At 43.3% G+C, this 19,713-nt stretch overlaps 2 protein-coding genes across 2 annotated transcripts in view; both read left to right on the top strand.

The window, feature by feature from the left end:
• The window catches only part of LOC310995736 (NACHT, LRR and PYD domains-containing protein 3-like), a gene marked incomplete at its 3' end in the record, with an annotated part of 361,364 nt that overhangs the window by 117,070 nt on the left and 224,581 nt on the right, over nt 1-19,713 (top strand).
• On the top strand, nt 532-1,500 carry LOC310995456 (trace amine-associated receptor 1-like; the record flags this gene model as incomplete). Its single annotated transcript, XM_083984523.1, has 1 exon — nt 532-1,500. The coding sequence occupies one exon, from the start codon at nt 532-534 to the stop codon at nt 1,498-1,500; it is 969 nt and encodes a 322-aa protein (XP_083840649.1).

Below are 19,713 nucleotides of genomic sequence, written 5' to 3'. Positions count from 1 at the left end.
TATTTCACAGCAGAGTAGCAGGAGCTCAACTTTTTAATTCGCTGGAATGGGCATTATACTTTGTTTGATTTCATCAAAAAATAGTCACAAGTCACAAAAAGGTCCTCTACTTACTTGTTTAAACATCACATTTTCTCTTGTGAAGCAAAACACTTATCGCTAAAAACAAATCACCAACATTTCCATGCTGTCTAGATGCAATTTATGTATTATCAGATTTTTGTTTAGATATTAGAATTTGTGACATTTTGACCATTTTTGAAATCTGCCATGACAACAGCTGCCTGGCTGATGACTCCCTGAGTCTATTTGAGAAGCAACACAGGAGGTCTCACTTCAAGACAATTAGCTCAGTGAGTTAGGAGCTGGTTCTTGGTGTCAGAAGTTTTGGGTTCAAGACCCAACAAGGCAGTTGACAATAACAATTCCAAATACTGATGGTCTTTGAGAAAAAATGTACAAAATCTTAGAGTCATAGTACATGATGTGATTGATTGATTGGCTGACAGTATTGCTTCTGGTTCAGGACAGATGGAGGTGACACTCTGCTTCGAGTCCAGTAACCCGTCCTGTCTGAGGACCATCTACCCGCTGCCGGTCCGGGTCGGCCTCTACCTGGTCCTGAGCGTCACCGTCGTCCTGACGGTGTGTGGAAACCTGCTGGTCGCCGTCTCCATCACCTACTTCAAGCAGCTGCACACTCCTACCAACTACCTGATCGCCTCCCTGGCCGTGTCCGACCTGCTCCTCGGCCTGCTGGTCATGTTTCCCACCATGGTTAGGTGCGTGGAGACTTGCTGGTTATTTGGCGATGTCTTCTGTGACGTCTACATGAGCTCTGACGTCATGTTGTGCACGGCGTTGATTCTGAACCTGTCGTTCATATCGCTTGACCGACACTACGCCGTCTGCCGGCCGCTGCTCTACCGGAGGACGGTGACGGTGAAGCTGGTGGTGCTGGTGGTTCTGCTCAGCTGGACGGTTTCAGCGCTCGTGGGCTTCGGGATGATTTTCCTGAGGCTGAATATTTTGGGGGTGGAGGAGTTCTACTACAACCATGTGGCGTGTGAGGGCGGGTGCGTCTTGTTCCAGAGCGGACTGTCCAGCACCGTCTCCTCTGTCCTGTCCTTCTACATCCCGGGGATGATCATGCTTGGCGTTTACCTGAAGATCTACCTGGTGGCGCGGAAGCAGCTGCGCAGCATAAACGCAGGAACGTCAAGCACGAGTCAGACCAAAGCCACCAAAACACTGGCCACCATAATGGGCGCCTTTCTGTCCTTCTGGACTCCGTTTTTTGTCTGCAATGTCGTTGACCCATTCATCAGTTACTCGACTCCCCCAGCGGTGTTTGAGACCCTGCTGTGGGTGGGCTACTTGAACTCCACGGTCAACCCTCTGATATACGCCTTCTACAGCTGGTTCAGGAAGGCCTTTCGATTGTTCACCTCAGGTGCAGTCTTTAAGTCTGACGTGTCCGAGATGACGCTTTTCACCTGAACTGAAGCTTCATTTTCACATGAACCAGTTTGACAATGTGTATGAAAAACCAAACAGGTCCCAGTCAGTCTCAGGCTCCACTGTGTTTGACATATTGTAAACACTGTGGTGTGTTCAGCGTTGTTGCTCCTACAGGTAAACAGTCGATCACAGACACAAACAACAAAACTGAGGCCTCGTCCTTACCCAGAGTTTTCCCTGCTATATTTAAAAAGACGAGAAGCTCGCGTTCAGGCGAACCTGTCTACCCTGACGGAAAGTTCACCGCTGGTTACACAATGGACTCCAACAACTTCCTCCCCCCTCTTACTGCCCAGTCATCCTGTTATGTCTGTCTTATTGTATGTATTGTATGCTGGATATGTACGGACGGGTTGATTGCTGTAATTTCTCTGTACGTCTGTATAGTGACAATAAAGGCTGATTCTGATTCTTCCCACTCCTTGGTGTTAAGTTTTGTTGTTGTTTTATTTTGCATTGTCTTGTATTTTTTGTTTTGTTTGTTCTTTTTTATTGTTCAAATAAACTTTCATTAATTCATTTATGTATTCATTCCTACCTACCTATGAGGGAGTGAAATCAGCATACGTAGCTGTCCCTTATATTACTACAAGGTGTGGCAGCAAGCTCTGTTGGAATGAGCTCTTTAAATCAAGAAACAGAAGTGTCAGATAAACATCTATTGTAGTGGTATTATTTCCCAGGCAAAGTATAATTTGGCTACGTTCAGACTGAAGGCAAAAGCGGCCCAAATCCGATTTTTGGTCAAGGGGGGGGGGGGGGTGGGGGGGTGGGGGGGGGGGGTAACCGCCATTCCGACATCCCACCAGTCCAACATTGGCCTCTAATTGTCTAAATGGCAACACTTAATTTTCTATCAAACGTCCCATCATTCTGACAATTTTTGCGTTCTATGGTCGGAATGACAGTATGTTTTTTTTTTTTTTTTTTTTAAACATCCTGCCTTTCCTACAATTCCTTTAATAGCATATTTTTTCCCCAACGATTTTACACTGGTTGGGCTTAGGCAATGAAGAAAGGAGTTGGTTAAGTTTAGTAAAAAGACCAGGTAGAGGCTAGACAGGCAGACTAGTCCCTGTCTGAGCTCTGCTGTGGGTATTCCTCTATCAGCATGTGAGTCACCTGTTGAGTAACGCACACTTCCTTGTGGGATGTCGGAATGGTGGGATGTCAGAATGACAGCATGTAACCGGGTCAAGTGACCAGGTCAGATTTTTTTGAAGTAGTGTGAACACTCAAATCAGAATCAGGCCACTTCCATATATGGTCCTGAGGGAATAGAGTTAGGGTTATTCCAATCAAATATTTAGCAAACCACATTGAGTTTTATTATTAGTTTAGTTTATTAAGGGACAGTGTGCAAGTACATTAATCCTTTGCAGAAGAGATGGTTGCACCAGATTTAGCACACAGCTAACAGGGTCGTGTTAAACTGAGGCTCTGCCTGGTGGTCTGAACTCTGGGTGCTTGTCAGGGATTAGCATGGCTAATGAATTGCTCTATGTTCCTAGATAAGAGAGATGCACCATCCAAAGTGGGATGGATGCCATCTCTCCGAATCAGACCAGTCTTTCCCCAGAAGGAGGTCCAGTTGTCTATGTATGCCACGTTGTTACCTAAGCACCACCTAGACATCCAGCGATGGAATGAACGCATGCGGCTAAACATGTCGTCACTCGCTAAATTGGGCAGCGGGCCAGAGAAAACTACGGAGTCCGACATTGTTTTTGCATAGTTACATTAACTTTAGTTAATTCCAACTGGCAAAGTTGAGTGTCATTAGCGCCGACATGGATTGCGATTTTACTGTATGTACGTTTACGTTTTGCCAGCAGTTTCAGATTAGCCTCAACAGTGCCCGCTCTGGCCCCTGGGATGCATCTAACTATGTTCGCTGGAGTCTCTACCTTCACTTTTTGCCATTGACAGAGCCAACATGTGGAGTTTCGTTTGCTGCATGTGTGTCGCTGAGTGGGGAAAATCTGTTGGAGACACGAAGAGGCTGGTGGTGAAACAGGCCATTTGGAGCTATGCTTCTTTCATGGTGTCACCCAGTGGGCCTGGCTGTGTTTTACTGTGAACAGACTCCTCAACCATTTGGTAGAGGCCTATGTCTTTTTTTATTAGTGCAATATATGGTGAGGACATACAATCAAACTATACAGGGGTGCAACATGACTTCAAATAGGTGAGATATTTTGGCCAGGTGAGACTGCAGTAGTCAGTACTAGGTAAAGAGAGAATGAGAGATAAACAGAGACGGAGGGATGGATGAGAGAAAGAGAGAGAGAGACAAGCAAAATACATTGTCCTCCTGGACGTTGTCCTCAGAGACAGACTGTCCAACCTGGTATTTAACCTGTGACTGAAACAGGCCGAGCCTCCACATGAAGACACTGGATGTCCCGCTGACTGAAGGTGAGTGTGATATCTGATGATTTAATGTCATTGATGATCTTCACTTTGTTGAGTTCGTAGTTGATTGAAACCTTCAGATGTTTAAACGCTGTGAGATGGAGAAAGGAAAAGTGTCTGATGATCTCACACTGAGTTGGTTTATCCTAAACAGAGAGAAGAAGCAGTGAAAGAGAAGTTAAACAAAATGAAAACAACAGAAAACCTCAGATTATTCAACAGACGGTGGTTAACCTCATGGTCCCTGGATGTTTATGTTTTATATCACTTTGGCTGTGTTGATGCATAAAATGTGTCAAGGTTGTGTATTTTGGGGTGAATTTTAATCTTTCAAATGCCTTTTCAACTAAACAGACCAATCTGTGTCCCTTCAGCATTTTTTGTGCCATTGACCCCCGTTGAAAATGTATTTTTTGAACACACTACCACTGCAATTTGATTTTAATTTTAATTTATTAATTTATTTTTTTGGTTTCCTCTCTCAGTGAGCCCAAACTCAAGCTGCCCTTGTTTCCACTGGTGAATTGTTGGTGAACACATCGGTGATGAGCAGACACAGTGACCTGAGGCCACTCAATTTGAAGTGCATGGGGACTGCTGGGTCTGCCTGCCTCCCAGCTTGGCGGTTCTTTTTGTTTTAGTTGTGTCTGCTTTGTTTGCATTGTCCTTATATTTTGTATTACAGGTTTTCTCCATCAGTTTGGCTCATTTTTCAAAACAGAAATTACATTCTCAACACAACATGGATAAACCTCCAAACCACTTAGCAATTGTTCACAACAGAATTGTATTTCTCATTCATTTCATCAAATTGCAAATGTCTTCATACGACTTTGCAAATTATTAAGTACAGGTAGCTGCAATTAGCACATTTCCAAGATCTTGTTGATCTAAACTGATTGTTGATTCTCAGTCTAATGGTTGTTCTCTCCAAAACATGTCAGCCTAATTTCATTCTATAAGTCATCACATGAACAATAGTCGGTTCAGTTGTCTAAATGAGTCAAGAACATAAAACCATGAATACCATAGACTTACAGCACTGTAGAGGCTACTCATAATTTTCCTTGTTTTTGTTTATGTGTTTATATTACAGTATATTATGCTTGTATTCTGTTAGCTAGACAAAAAAACTGGTCCAGTAACTATTGTCAATGAAGGACTGGGCTCAGACTGAGAGGAGGACATGAGGGACATTTCAATGCTCCTCTGCCATAGTGAGTGCTCACACAATGCCAAAGGGATGATGCATTTTGGGGAAACTGACTATTGTATGAGAAGGAAATTTAATTTTGACACGAGTGAACTGTTTTGAGAGAGAGATGAGCTTTTGTAAGTGATCTATGGTGTTGTGCTGAACTGTAACAGTGTTTTGCCAAATGATCTTAGAGTTTTGAGAATGTAATTTCTGTTTCGAGAAACTAGCCAAACCAACTGAGAAAAACTGTAAAACCTCTTCCTATTTTATTTAATGTCTTTGTGTGGTGGTGTTTGGGGTCATAGGTGGTCCATTGTTATGCCACTCTGGGCCAACATAGTCTGGGGCGTAACAATGTGTGTGTGGAGATTTGGGGTTGAAAGAACTTTATTAGACTGTTTGTATAAAAAGTGCTGGATTAAATAAAGTCTGACTGATTGATTGATTGACAGTAGTTTCTGGTTCAGGACAGATGGAGGTGACGCTCTGCTTCGAGTCCAGTAACCCGTCCTGTCTGAGGACCATCTACCCGCTGCCGGTCCGGGTCGGCCTCTACCTGGTCCTGAGCGTCACCGTCGTCCTGACGGTGTGTGGAAACCTGCTGGTCGCCGTCTCCATCACCTACTTCAAGCAGCTGCACACTCCTACCAACTACCTGATCGCCTCCCTGGCCGTGTCCGACCTGCTCCTCGGCCTGCTGGTCATGTTTCCCACCATGGTTAGGTGCGTGGAGACTTGCTGGTTATTTGGCGATGTCTTCTGTGACGTCTACATGAGCTCTGACGTCATGTTGTGCACGGCATCGATTCTGAACCTGTCGTTCATTTCGCTTGACCGACACTACGCCGTCTGCCGGCCGCTGCTCTACCGGAGGACGGTGACGGTGAAGCTGGTGGTGCTGGTGGTTCTGCTCAGCTGGACGGTTTCAGCGCTCGTGGGCCTCGGGATGATTTTCCTGAGGCTGAATATTTTGGGGGTGGAGGAGTTCTACTACAACCACGTGTCGTGTCAGGGCGGGTGCGTCATGTTCCAAAGCGGACTGTCCAGCACCGTCTCCTCTGTCCTGTCCTTCTACATCCCGGGGATGATCATGCTTGGCGTTTACCTGAAGATCTACCTGGTGGCGCGGAAGCAGCTGCACAGCATAAACGCAGGAACGTCGAGCACGAGTCAGACAAAAGCCACCAAAACACTGGCCACCATAATGGGCGCCTTTCTGTCCTTCTGGACTCCGTTTTTTGTCTGCAATGTCGTTGACCCATTCATCAGTTACTCGACTCCCCCAGCGGTGTTTGAGACCCTGCTGTGGGTGGGCTACTTGAACTCCACCGTCAACCCTCTGATATACGCCTTCTTCTACAGCTGGTTCAGGAAGGCCTTTCGATTGTTCACCTCAGGTGCAGTCTTTAAGGGCGCACTCACACTAGGGCCAGTTGATCCGTGCCGTGCTGAAGCCCGAATGCCCCCCCTCCTCTGTCCCCCGCTGGCCCGCACTCACACTGCCTTGAACCCAAGCGTGCTCAAGCACGGTTGCCTCCGACACAAACGTCATCACGTTGATATACCAACACGGCGGATGCGCTCTGACTGCTGAAAGAACGGCGCTTAGACCGGTTGTCATGGTTATCTTGAAAAGCGACGTTAACTAGCGATGTTTACGGCGCGACGTAATCGTTAAGTGACTGTTGTTTACATGCGGTTGCAGACACGTGGTGGAGAACGAGCCCGCAGCGCATTACGTGTGCGCATTCCTGGCCAAGCGTACCGTGCCCAAGCACACCTCTCCCAACCGAGCCGGGCCAGGGAAGTGTACCGTGCTCAGGCACGGAACGCTTGCACTCACACTACCAATAGAATCCGGACTTTAGGGGGCAAACGTGCTTGGGCACGGTACGGTTGCCTAGTGTGAGTGCGCCCTAAGTCTGACGTGTCCGAGACTACGCTTTTCACCTGAACTGAAGCTTCATTTTCACATGAACCGGTTTGACAATGTGTATGAAAAACCAAACAGGTCCCAGTCAGTCTCAGGCTCCACTGTGTTTGACATATTGTAAACACTGTGGTGTGTTCAGCGTTGTTGCTCCTACAGGTAAACAGTCGATCACAGACACAAACAACAAAACTGAGGCCTCGTCCTTACCCAGAGTTTTCCCTGCTATATTTAAAAAGACGAGAAGCTCGGGTTCGGGGGAACCTGTCTACCCTGACGGAAAGTTCAACGCTGGTTACACGATGGACTCAAGGGAGAAGTGGAGGGTCGTGTGCCTGGCGATTCTTTCCGTTGAGGTCATCGAGTATATTTGGAAGTTGTTTTGAGTTCTTATGTTGGAAAGTGTGCTCATATGTGCCTATGTTGCTGAGGTTTTTTTTCCCGGTCCCACACTGTATTCCCCCACAGGAGCATAGTCTGGGAGCTGCTTTTTTTTTTTACTCTTCCCCTCTCCTCTTGTTTCTCCCCTTTTCCTCCCCCCTCTTACTGCCCAGTCATCCTGTTATGTCTGTCTTATTGTATGTATTGTATGCTGGATATGTACGGACGGGTTGATTGCTGTAATTTCGCTGTACGTCTGTATAGTGACAATAAAAGCTGATTCTGATTCTTCCCACTCCTTAGTGTTAAGTTTCATTGTTGTTTTATTTTGCATTGTCTTGTATTTTTTGTTTTGTTTGTTCTTCTTTTATTGTTCAAATAAACTCATTAATTCATTCATGTATTCATTCCTACCTACCTATGAGGTGTATAATAATAACACGGGACACCGATGTGTTGCTTCGTGTTGTCTCTCTGTTTACTGTGAACAGGGTAGCACCTTACACGCATTGCATTGTGGGAGCTAAGCATCCTGGGAATAGTAGTCCTACTACTACTACATAAGGGAGTGAAATCAGCATACGTAGCTGTCCCTTATATTACTACAAGGTGTGGCAGCAAGCTCTGTTGGAATGAGCTCTTTAAATCTAGAAACAGCAGTGTCAGATAAACATCTATTGTAGTGGTATTTTTTCCAAGGCAAAGTATAATTTGGCTACGTTCAGACTGAAGGCAAAAGTGGCCCAAATCTGATTTTTTGGGGGTCAAGGGGGGGCAACCGCCATTCCGACATCTCACCAGTCCAACATTGGCCTCTAATTGTCTAAATGGCAACACTTCATTTTCTATCAAACGTCCCATCATTCCGACAATTTTTGCGTTCTATAGTAGGAATGACAGTATTTTTTTCTTTTTTTAAACATCCTGCCTTTCCGACAATTCCTTTAATAGCGTATTTTTCCCCCCAAAGATTTTGCACTGGTTGGGCTTAGGCAATGAAGAAAGGAGTTGGTTAAGTTTAGTAAAAAGACCAGGTAGAGGCTAGACAGGCAGACTAGTCCCTGTCTGAGCTCTGCTGCCTAAAATCACACAACCATGTGGGTATTCCTCTATCAGCATATCTTAAAGAAGGGAGGAGCCTGTTGAGTAACGCACATTTCCTTGTGGGATGTCGGAATGGTGGGATGTCAGAATGACAGCATGTAACCGGGTCAAGTGACCAGGTCAGATTTTTTTTGAAGTAGTGTGAACACTTAAATCAGAATCAGGCCACTTCCATATGTGGTCCTGAGGGAATAGAGTTAGGGTTATTCCAATCGAATATTTAGCAAACCACATTGAGTTTTATTATTAGTTTAGTTTATTAAGGGACAGTGTGCAAGTACATGAATCCTTTGCAGAAGAGATGGTTGCACCAGATTTAGCACACAGCTAACAGGGTCGTGTTAAACTGAGGCTCTGCCTGGTGGTCTGAACTAAATTGCCCTATATTCCTAGATAAGAGAGATGCACCATCCAAAGTAGGATGGACACCATCTCTCCGAATCAGACCAGGCTTTCCCCAAAAGGAGGTTCAGTTGTCTATATAAGCCACGTCATTATCTCAGCACCACCTAGACATCCAGCGATGGAATGAACGCATGCGGCTAAACATGTCGTCACTCGCCAAATTGGGCAGCAGGCCAGAGAAAACTACAGAGTCCAACATTGTTTTTGCATTAACTTTAGTCAGTAGCGTGCGGTGGCGTTTCAGTCAGGGCCAGCAGTAACAACACCCTCAACCCCCCCCCCCCCCAAAATAAAATTTTGTTTTAAAAAACTAGATAAAGTAGCATTTCCTGATGGAAATGCGTGTGAATGCTGAAAGCAGCTGAACGCTGTTGCAGAATTAGCAAATAGTGCAAGCAGTGATCACCATACAAATGTTTGACCGAGGTAGGAATCGAACCCACAACCTCAAGGTCAGTAGACTTTCACTCTGCCTCTTGGCCACAGTGTACACACAGTTGCAAAGACTGTTGTCTGTTGATGAGCTGCACTCTGTCTCACTCTGAAGTTAACGAGCCCAAAGCTGCACCTGTTGGAAACACACTGTGTCAACACCAAGAAAGCTTGAATGACTTACAATTACAATTTCTGTGAATTTCAGGCTGAGAGCAGCAGTTTCAACATGAAGCAAGTTATCAGAAGTCAACAGAGGACGACTGGGAAAATAATTCACTATAATTGTTGTTGAGGCAAGATTTAAACCAGCAACCTTCAGGTCTTCAGTCCAGTGAGCTAACCACTTGGCTAATGCCACAGTCAGTATGTGAGGGGCAAAGAAAACCTTTAATAAGAGGATCACTGGCTTCTGCTTTAAAAAAAAAGGAAAGTGCAGAAATTAGCCACACCAAGTAAGAAGAGGACTTTTTTGTGACCTGTGACTATTTTTTGGTGAATTAAAATGAATTAAAAAGCACTTAACAGCAAGTTACAAAGTTGAGCTCCTTCTCCTGCTGCTGTGAAAAAAATGCATTGGGCTGAGCTCCCTGGCTGCATTTAAAAAATATTTTAAATTATTATCTAAGTCTCTTTGCATTTTTGACCAGAATTTTAGCCAGAAGACAAGTGTGGCTACAAAACTGGAGAAAATAATTTGTCTAGAGTTTAATTTGTGGCCGTGCTGACAATTTAGCCAGAAAAACTCTAGAATGTTTTTTTGCCTCTCTCCACTCTGGCACCACTCTAGCTCTGCTCGTTAGACGCAACACACACCCATTATAAAGCTGAAAAAAATCAGAAAAAGTTAAATATTTGAAAAAGTATAAAAAGTATGAAAAATTTGAATACATCCGATAAAGTCCAGAAAAAGCTGCATGTTTTGATATATGAATTGTTGAAATAGCACAAAGTATGAAGGACTAGAAGAAGACCGTAAAAAGGCGGAAGAAAATGGCCGAACAGAAGAACAATAGTGTGAATGCTTTCAGCATTCATACTAAATATAAAAAGAGAATAAAGAAAATGGCCGAACAGAAGAACAAAATGCAAGGCCACTTTTGTGCAACAGTACTTAATCAACACCAACGACCGCTGAACAACCACAACGCATCAAGACACCACTGTGCAGCATCGCCATCTGATCATCTTCCCTTAGGTCACTCACCACTTTACAATGCCCCATATGACACAAAACATCAAAAACAGCACCTACTGCCTGACTTCTTAATCACTTCAAAAATAAAATCAATTTCTGTAACAGACCCATGCCAAAGAGCGTGCCCACAAAAATTAAAAATTAACAATCTCTTAATGGTTGAGACACACCCACACAGAGAGAGAGAGAGAGAGAGAGAGAGACAGTGAGTTTTTGACCCAGAAGCAACATCAAAAGCATACAGTAGCTAGCCTATTAGCCCAACAGTATGCAGCGCCAATCTGAGAAAGTAAAAAAAAAAAAAAAATAAAAACTAGCACTCACCCATCACCACGGCTTGTACTGAAGAGTGGACATGTCCAGTAGAACAGCTTGTTGTGCTCTGAGCTAGCTGTCAACCAGTCGTACAATAGTTTCCCACCTTATGCCACACAAAGCTTAGCATCCATTTTAGGCGTCTGTCTTGCAAAAAATCATTTTTTTTCTACAAAGGTCCGCAGTCGTATCACAAAATCTTGCTGTTAAATCACCCGCCATCACCTTTCCAGAATAACAGACTACGTGCGTCATCACGCAGCTGCCCATGGGCCAATCAGTCAAGCTAATTTCAATGACAACACCAAAGCCAGCACTAGAAACTCCGCTGGCCCTAGGGCGTTCTGTCAATAACACATCAAAATCTGATTGGCTGATGATACTGTCACTCAACGTTTTAACCCAATAGCAGCGTCCAGCTTCGACTGCTGGCCCCAGCCGAGGAACGGAGCTGTGATGCGTTTATAGGACATAGGAAATTTGAGTTCCACAAAACCAATCGTTTGCTGGATAAAGTTGCATACTGAACAAGTAATTGACTCCAGACACATTTCAGAATCACTTTTTAATTATGAAAAAAAAAAAAAATTCATTTTTGACAGGGCTAGCAGTGCTGGCCCTGCTACTGCTGACTGCACACCACTGACTTTAGTTAATTCCAACTGGCAAAGTTGAGTGTCATTAGCGCCGACATGGATTGCGATTTTGTACGTTTACGTTTTGCCAGCAGCTTCAGATTAGCCTCAACAGTGCCCGCTCTGGCCCCTGGGATGCATCTAACTATGCTCGCTGTAGTCTCTACCCTCACTTTTTGCCACTGATGGAGCCAACGTGTGGAGTTTCGTTTGCTGCATGTGTGTCGCTGAGTGGGGAAAATCTGTTGGAGACATGAAGCGGCTGGTGGTGAAACACAGGCCATTTGGAGCTATGCTTCTTTCATGGTGTCACGCAGTGGGCCTGGCTGTGTTTTACTGTGAACAGACTCCTCAACCATTTGGTAGAGGCCTATGTCTTTTTTTATTAGTGCAATATATGGTGAGGACATACAATCAAACACAGGGGTGCAACATGACTTCAAATAGGTGAGATATTTTGGCCAGGTGAGACTGCAGTGGTCAGTACTAGGTAAAGAGAGAATGAGAGATAAACAGAGACGGAGGGATGGATGAGAGAGCGAGAGAGAGAGAGAGAGAGACAAGCAAAATACATTGTCCTCCTGGACATCATCCTCAGAGACAGACTGTCCAACCTGGTATTTAACCTGTGACTGAAACAGGCCGAGCCTCCACATGAAGACACTGGATGTCCCGCTGACTGAAGGTGAGTGTGATATCTGATGATTTAATGTCATTGATGATCTTCACTTTGTTGAGTTTGTAGTTGATTGAAACCTTCAGATGTTTAAACGCTGTGAGATGGAGAAAGGAAAAGTGTCTGATGATCTCACACTGAGGTGGTTTATCCTAAACAGAGAGAAGAAGCAGTGAAAGAGAAGTTAAACAAAATGAAAACAACAGAAAACCTCAGATTATTCAACAGACGGTGGTTAACCTCATGGTTCCTGGATGTTTTATGTTTACATCTCTCTGGCTGTGTTGATGCATAAAATGTGTCAAAGACAGGTTGTGTATTTTGGGGTGAATTTTAATCTCTCATATGCCTTTTCAACTAAACAGGCCAATCTGTGTCCCTTCAGGATTTTTTCGTGCTATTGACTCCCATTGAAAATGCATTTTTTGAACACACTACCACTGCAATTTGATTTTAATTTTTAATTTTTGATAAGCAGACGCAGCCTCAGGCACCGCTGCACTGTGGCCTGAGGCCACTCAATTTGAAGTGCATGGGGACTGCTGGGTCTGCCTGCCTCCCAGCTTGGCGGTTCTTTTTGTTTTAGTTGTGTCTGCTTTGTTTACATTGTCCTTATATTTTGTATTACAGTTTTTCTCCATCGGTTTGGCTCATTTTTCAAAACAGAAATTACATTCTCAACACAACATGGATAAACCTCCAAACCACTTAGCAATTGTTCACAACAGAATTGTATTTCTCATTCATTTCATCAAATTGCAAATGTCTTCATACGACTTTGCAAATGATTAAGTACAGGTAGCTGCAATTAGCACATTTCCAAGATCTTGTTGATCTAAACTGATTGTTGATTCTCAGTCTAATGGTTGTTCTCTCCAAAACATGTCAGCCTCATTTTATTCTATAAGTCATCACATGAACAATAGTCTGTTCAGTTGTCTAAATGAGTCAAGAACATAAAACCATGAATACCATAGACTTACAGCACTGTAGAGGCTACTCATAATTTTCCTTGTTTTTGTTTATGTGTTTATATTACAGTATATTATGCTTGTATTCTGTTAGCTAGACAAAACAACTGGTCCAGTAACTATTGTCACTGAAGGACTGGGCTCAGACTGAGAGGAGGACATGAGGGACATTTCATTCACATAGTGAGTGCTCACACAATGCCAAAGGGATGATGCATTTTGGGGAAACTGACTATTGTATGAGAAGGAAATTTAATTTTGACACGAGTGAACTGTTTTGAGAGAGAGATGAGCTTTTGTAAGTGATCTATGGTGTTGTGCCGAATTGTAACAGTGTTTTGCCAAATGATCTTAGAGTTTTGAGAATGTAATTTCTTTTTCAAGAAACTACAGATGTAGCCACCTAGAAGTTCCCCCTGGTCCGTGTCGGGACCTCTGCGGGACCGTGATGCGTCCGTGGCGGGTCCGTGACGGGCTCCCGCTTGGCCCGTGGCGATAATTTAATCCCCCGCGATGACGTAGCGAACGCAGCCACGACTGTTAACGCCCCTCTGCAGCCCGTGTGAAAATCAGCTACAGTGTCTCATTTGTCCACGGGGAGGAGCAGTGATTTTGACCCGAGTTAATCTGTCAATCACTTTTCCTCCTCCTTTCTTTTTTCCCTCAGATGAATTGCTATAATTGCCTCCAAAACAGGCGATCTATAAGTAGCTTCAAAGATAAATAAACACCGACAGAGCACAAATAAAAATGTATATCACTCGCAGTTTACCTGTCTACAGATTTTGCATTCTAGTAAATGTTTGCCTTGTGGTGGTTTTAATGTTAACACTGAAGCATACGGTGCGCAAATAAACCCTAACCAATAAATAAACAACATGCCAACGTGTCCGTGAATATACACGCATGGGACTGTATGTGTAAAATGAAAGTGTGGTCCTAAGTGACCGCCCTTATATTCAAACAAGAGGAAAGAGAAATAATTATGAGGTTCATAAATTAAAACCACATGATCGTGGAGCTACACGTGCGTCGTGCGCCCTCGCCATGGCACAGCTGAGACTTAACATAGGCTACTGGATGTTTTTTGTTTGTTTGTGTGAAACCTGTAATATAAACAGTTATTTACAAGCCCCTCTTTCAGTTTTTGCCAGTCGGCAACCATGAAATCTGCTGTGCATCTCTGGCTTGCTCATTCACTCCCGATCCGCAAATAAATAAATACATTTCTAGTGACCACAGCGCGTCACGTCTCAGAACCACGGGCTACATTTGTGTATTTATTAGGGCTGTGCAAGTTGCGTTATGGCAACTCATTAAACCATAACGCCGACATTTATTTTATTGCGCATTAATGCATGTTGCTCACATGTTTTTATTTTGTAAAAGTCTGTTGCTGGCTGCTGCGGTGTAGGGGTCAGAGTCGCCGGACACTGTAAACATGCGCTGTGCACCTCTGTAAAATTCTCAATAAAATTTCATGAATGAGTGTATTTTTCACCACAGAATACTAATATCCCTCCCCCTGCGCTATGCTGACCTGACGCGTCTAGAGTGGTTGACAGCTCTCTCTCTCTTTTTTTTCACTTTTAATGATAAAGTCACGTCAAACCAGCCATTCCCATTAGGAGAGCCAAATGCCTGACGCGCGATCTACTGGCACTGACGCACCTGTCTTAATATGGAACTCAACATGAGAGCGAAGGTGCGCTCTGCTCTTATTTCCATCTCACCCCACACACGTCGACCTGTGTCTTGTGAAGACGTACAGCGCGATGGAGAGAGGGCGAGAGAGGGAGAGAGAGAGAGAGAGAGAGAGAGAGAGAGAGAGAGAGAGAGAGAGAGAGAGAGAGAGAGAGAGAGAGAGAGAGAGAGAGAGATCATACAGTAGGCTATACAGCGCGCACTGCACACCAGCTGATCCGCCGGTCCACCGAGTGAAATAAGCCAGTTAGTCAGATAATCAGGGCCGTTGCTAGGAATTCTGGGGCCCCTGAAAGAATACTAAAGTGGGCCCCTGACTTTTCCACTTTTTTTCTTAGACTACGTATGTATGATCATTTTTTATTTAGCCTACTTTGTTTTGATGCTAATGCAGCATTACTATGAGTATTAGTCAGGGTCTTATGCAGAATAATTCAGTCACACAAAGATTAGACTAGGTGCAGCAGGTGTCTTCAACTTTGTGAAGTTGTGATATCAAATCGGAATGGGGTTTATAGGGGGATTGACAGTATAGGCTAGTGCTATAACTAGTAAATTATAGTGAAAAATCAATACATTTAATTAACTCATTGAGTGCCGCGCTCCTTTCCAAAGTTTTAGTCAAGTGTACCGGCAATTTAGACCATTTTTGACTTTTTATTTAGAGCCATAGTGTATTCTATATTATTGCCACCAACACATACTGTAGCTCAATTGAAAGGTTTACCTTAATGCTTCAAATGACCACAAACCGTTTGTTTCTACGTGCCTCCGTTCCTGAGAAAACTCAAGCTAAACATGGCTGGGTTTCACCAAAATCCCTCCTTTTTTTCTAGAAAAGGAGATAGAGCGTCTTTTATGAAAGGTGCGCTGTTTGTGTCTGTCGCTCTTCTGACACTCGCATTTCTGGATCAAAGGGCTCGTATAAGATAAATATATACAACAATGGTTGTTCTATTCACAAAACCACCAGCGGGGGCGGGGGGGGCGCCACTAAACAACAATAACACAGACGCACCGTGCCGTGTCTCAGCTTCTCCCCGCGGAGCGTGAGGGTCAGTCGGCCACCGCGGCTCGCGAATACCGGTCCCGCCGGTGGTCGCGGTCCTTCTGTGGTACGGGTCGGTGGTACCGGTCTGCTTTGGCCCAGAGACCATCAGATTTTACCGCGGGAGGACTTTGGGGAGGACACGGTGTTGCTCGAGGTGAAGACCGGGCGGGACTGTCGGCTGAGAGCTTCCTGGTTCAGCTCCCAGCTGCTGCAGCAGCGCGGGTGAGAGCAGAGCAGCTGCGGAGCAGCTGCGCTGCATCTGCATGCAGAACTCCGTTTGCAGAAGCCGAGTTATGATAAAAACTTCCAGATCATGAGCTGTCATGTGACTTTGATCGTCATCTATTTCAGTTCTCCTCGTCGTAGAGTCCCCAAATTTACATATAATGTGTATTAAAGTGTCTATTTTCATAATATATAAAAAAAAGCAAAAAACGAAAAATGTCGTTTTCGGCACTCAACGCATGGGAACGAAAAACGAGAAATTACGTGGTTGGCACTCAATGAGTTAATACATTTAATCCAGAGGAAGTACAGAGTTAAATGAAATTCCAGCACTAACTCCATATGTTCAGACCATCTGCAATCCTGTTTGACTTGTGTGTGACAGTTGAGGGTCCTGTCGCTATGCCTCCTATTGATCATGCGCCCTGGCTACTTGGCCAAGGGGATGTCCCTTTGGCAGAATGGTTAGCGCACATGACTGTTACCCGAGAGTCTGGGGTTCGAATGCCCGCCCTGGACCCTCTTCGCTTTGCCACATGTGCCTTTCCTAATCTCTGCCATGAAGCACTGTTGCAAAATTACAACATTTTTTGTAAGATAGATAATAATGTAAGATAATCATGAAAATAAAAATGTTTGGTAACACTTTCTATGAAGACCACCTCTATAGTGCATTATGAGCGCATTCATAGTGCATTATAATGCTCATCATAATCAGTCATAATGCATTATGACTACACTCATAAACACACATAAAGCTTTATGATGCACTATATCAACAGTTATAAATCTAGTTTATAATGATTTATAAATCCAAGGGCCTTACGAGTGCTCTTGACTGGTTATAAACTACAGACTGACTGATGGGGCTTATAATACATTATACCCCTCTATACACACACCTAACAATCAGCTGTTATAAGGACTCATAGGGTGCTATAATATTCCATGAAGGATCATAAGTTATCAATGTATGCTTTAAGTAAAGTGAAGTTTATATGGATGCATCTATAATGCAGCATACCTCACCATAATGTTTCATTGTTGGTGTTAAGTAAAGTGTAACACATGTGCATGCACTTAAAAGAATCTATGATGCATCCCAAGTCATTATGTCAGATACCAAAGTATAGATAATTACATTAAGATTTGTCTGCTTAGGAATATGACATTAAAGCTGGGTTTCAACTTCCTTGAAATGACAATAAATCATCCAGAGATGAATATCAAAGCTTTTGCACTCTATACATTGATCATGAGATTATGGTAAATCTGTAAAAGAAATACAACAATTTATTCACAGTAACTTTTTTTATTATCACCTTTTTCAACGATAACAATCATTGTCTAAATACAAGTTATGTATTAATTGGAATATGAAAATAACTGCATAAAAAACTTAACTGCCATTTTATGTTCAACCTAAAAAATTGGTGGTCAAATGTGAATATAGAATAATAAACAAACAGTTGGTCTAATCTCTCATCAGAGGAGGCTGGACAGGAGATGGTTTCCTGGTTTCATCATCATCATCATCATCATCACAGCTTCAGCCTCCATACATGATGTCCTTCTTCTGTTGGCACCAGTCACTCAGTTTTCAGTGTGGCTCCTTAGAATTACAGTAAAACACAATAAGTTTAAACATGAATGGAGAGGCGCATGACTGTCAGCAGTAAATGACAACCCCCCACCTATATATTGTGCATCAGTACAGTATGATAGGCTACCAGCAAGATAACAAGTTGATGGATAAACATGGGGAGTTTGCAGTATATTATATATAGACCGATCCTACCGGTTGATTGTTCTGCTAACATGACGCTCTGGTCATTAGATGCTAAACCGTATTTATCCCGGTCCGGTGCAAGCCTGAGACCAGAGCTACGGTTAGCATGGCTAACATGGAGCTAACACGAAGCTAACACGAAGCTAACCAGCTAGCCGTGTAGTGAATCAGTTATTCACGTTGACAAGTCTCATGTTCTTCGGTCAAAACACACAGGAGAACACGCAGAAGAGCAATCAGTGCTATTCTGGAATATACAACAAGCTGAATATGATTAAGACATATTCAGAAAAATAAATTTACTCACCGAATCGAGATATCAGCTCCCCCGGTCGTTAGCATCGTCGGACGAGTTGTTTCAGACCGGAAGTCTACGTCCGGTTTGCGTAAAAGGAGCGGGAGGTTCTCTCTCGTTTCCATTTCCCTGTGTTTACAACTTGTCCGACGATGCTAACGACCGGGGGAGCTGATATCTCGATTCGGTGAGTAGGCTATATTTATTTTTCTGAATATGTCTTAATCATATTCAACTTGTTGTATATTCCAGGATAGCACTGATTGCTCTTCTGCGTGTTCTCCTGTGTGTTTTGACCGAAGAACATGAGACTTGTCAACGTGAATAACTGATTCACTACACGGCTAGCTAGCCGTTAGCTTCGTGTTAGCTCCATGTTAGCCATGCTAACCGTAGCTCTGGTCTCAGGCTTGCACCGGACCGGGATAAATACGGTTTAGCATCTAATGACCAGAGCGTCATGTTAGCAGAACAATCAACCGGTAGGATCGGTCTATATATAATATACTGCAAACTCCCCATGTTTATCCATCAACTTGTTATCTTGCTGGTAGCCTATCATACTGTACTGATGCACAATATATAGGTGGGGGGTTGTCATTTACTGCTGACAGTCATGCGCCTCTCCATTCATGTTTAAACTTATTGTGTTTTACTGTAATTCTAAGGAGCCACACTGAAAACTGAGTGACCGGTGCCAACAGAAGAAGGACATCATGTATGGAGCTGTGATGATGATGATGATGATGATGATGATGATGAAACCAGGAAACCATCTCCTGTCCAGCCTCCTCTGATGAGAGATTAGACCAACTGTTTGTTTATTATTCTATATTCACATTTGACCTCCAATTTTTTAGGTTGAACATAAAATGGCAGTTAAGTTTTTTATGCAGTTATTTTCATATTCCAACTAATACATAACTTGTATTTAGACAATGATTGTTATCGTTGAAAAAGGTGATAATAAAAAAAGTTACTGTGAATAAATTGTTGTATTTCTTTTACAGATAAATAATCGCATGATCAATGTATAGAGTGCAAAAGCTTTGATATTCATCTCTGGATGATTTATTGTCATTTCAAGGAAGTTGAAACCCAGCTTTAATGTCATATTCCTAAGCAGACAAGTCTTAATGTAATTATCTATACTTTGGTATCTGACATAATGACTTGGGATGCATCATAGATTCTTTTAAGTGCATGCACATGTGTTACACTTTACTTAACACCAACAATGAAACATTATGGTGAGGTATGCTGCATTATAGATGCATCCATATAAACTTCACTTTACTTAAAGCATACATTGATAACTTATGATCCTTCATGGAATATTATAGCACCCTATGAGTCCTTATAACAGTTGATTGTTAGGTGTGTGTATAGAGGGGTATAATGTATTATAAGCCCCATCAGTCAGTCTGTAGTTTATAACCAGTCAAGAGCACTCGTAAGGCCCTTGGAT

This window comes from Trachurus trachurus, assembly GCF_905171665.1.
Source record: "Trachurus trachurus genome assembly, chromosome: 13".
Taxonomy (NCBI): Eukaryota; Metazoa; Chordata; class Actinopteri; order Carangiformes; family Carangidae; genus Trachurus; species Trachurus trachurus.
This window is presented reverse-complemented; position numbering and strand designations above follow the sequence as displayed.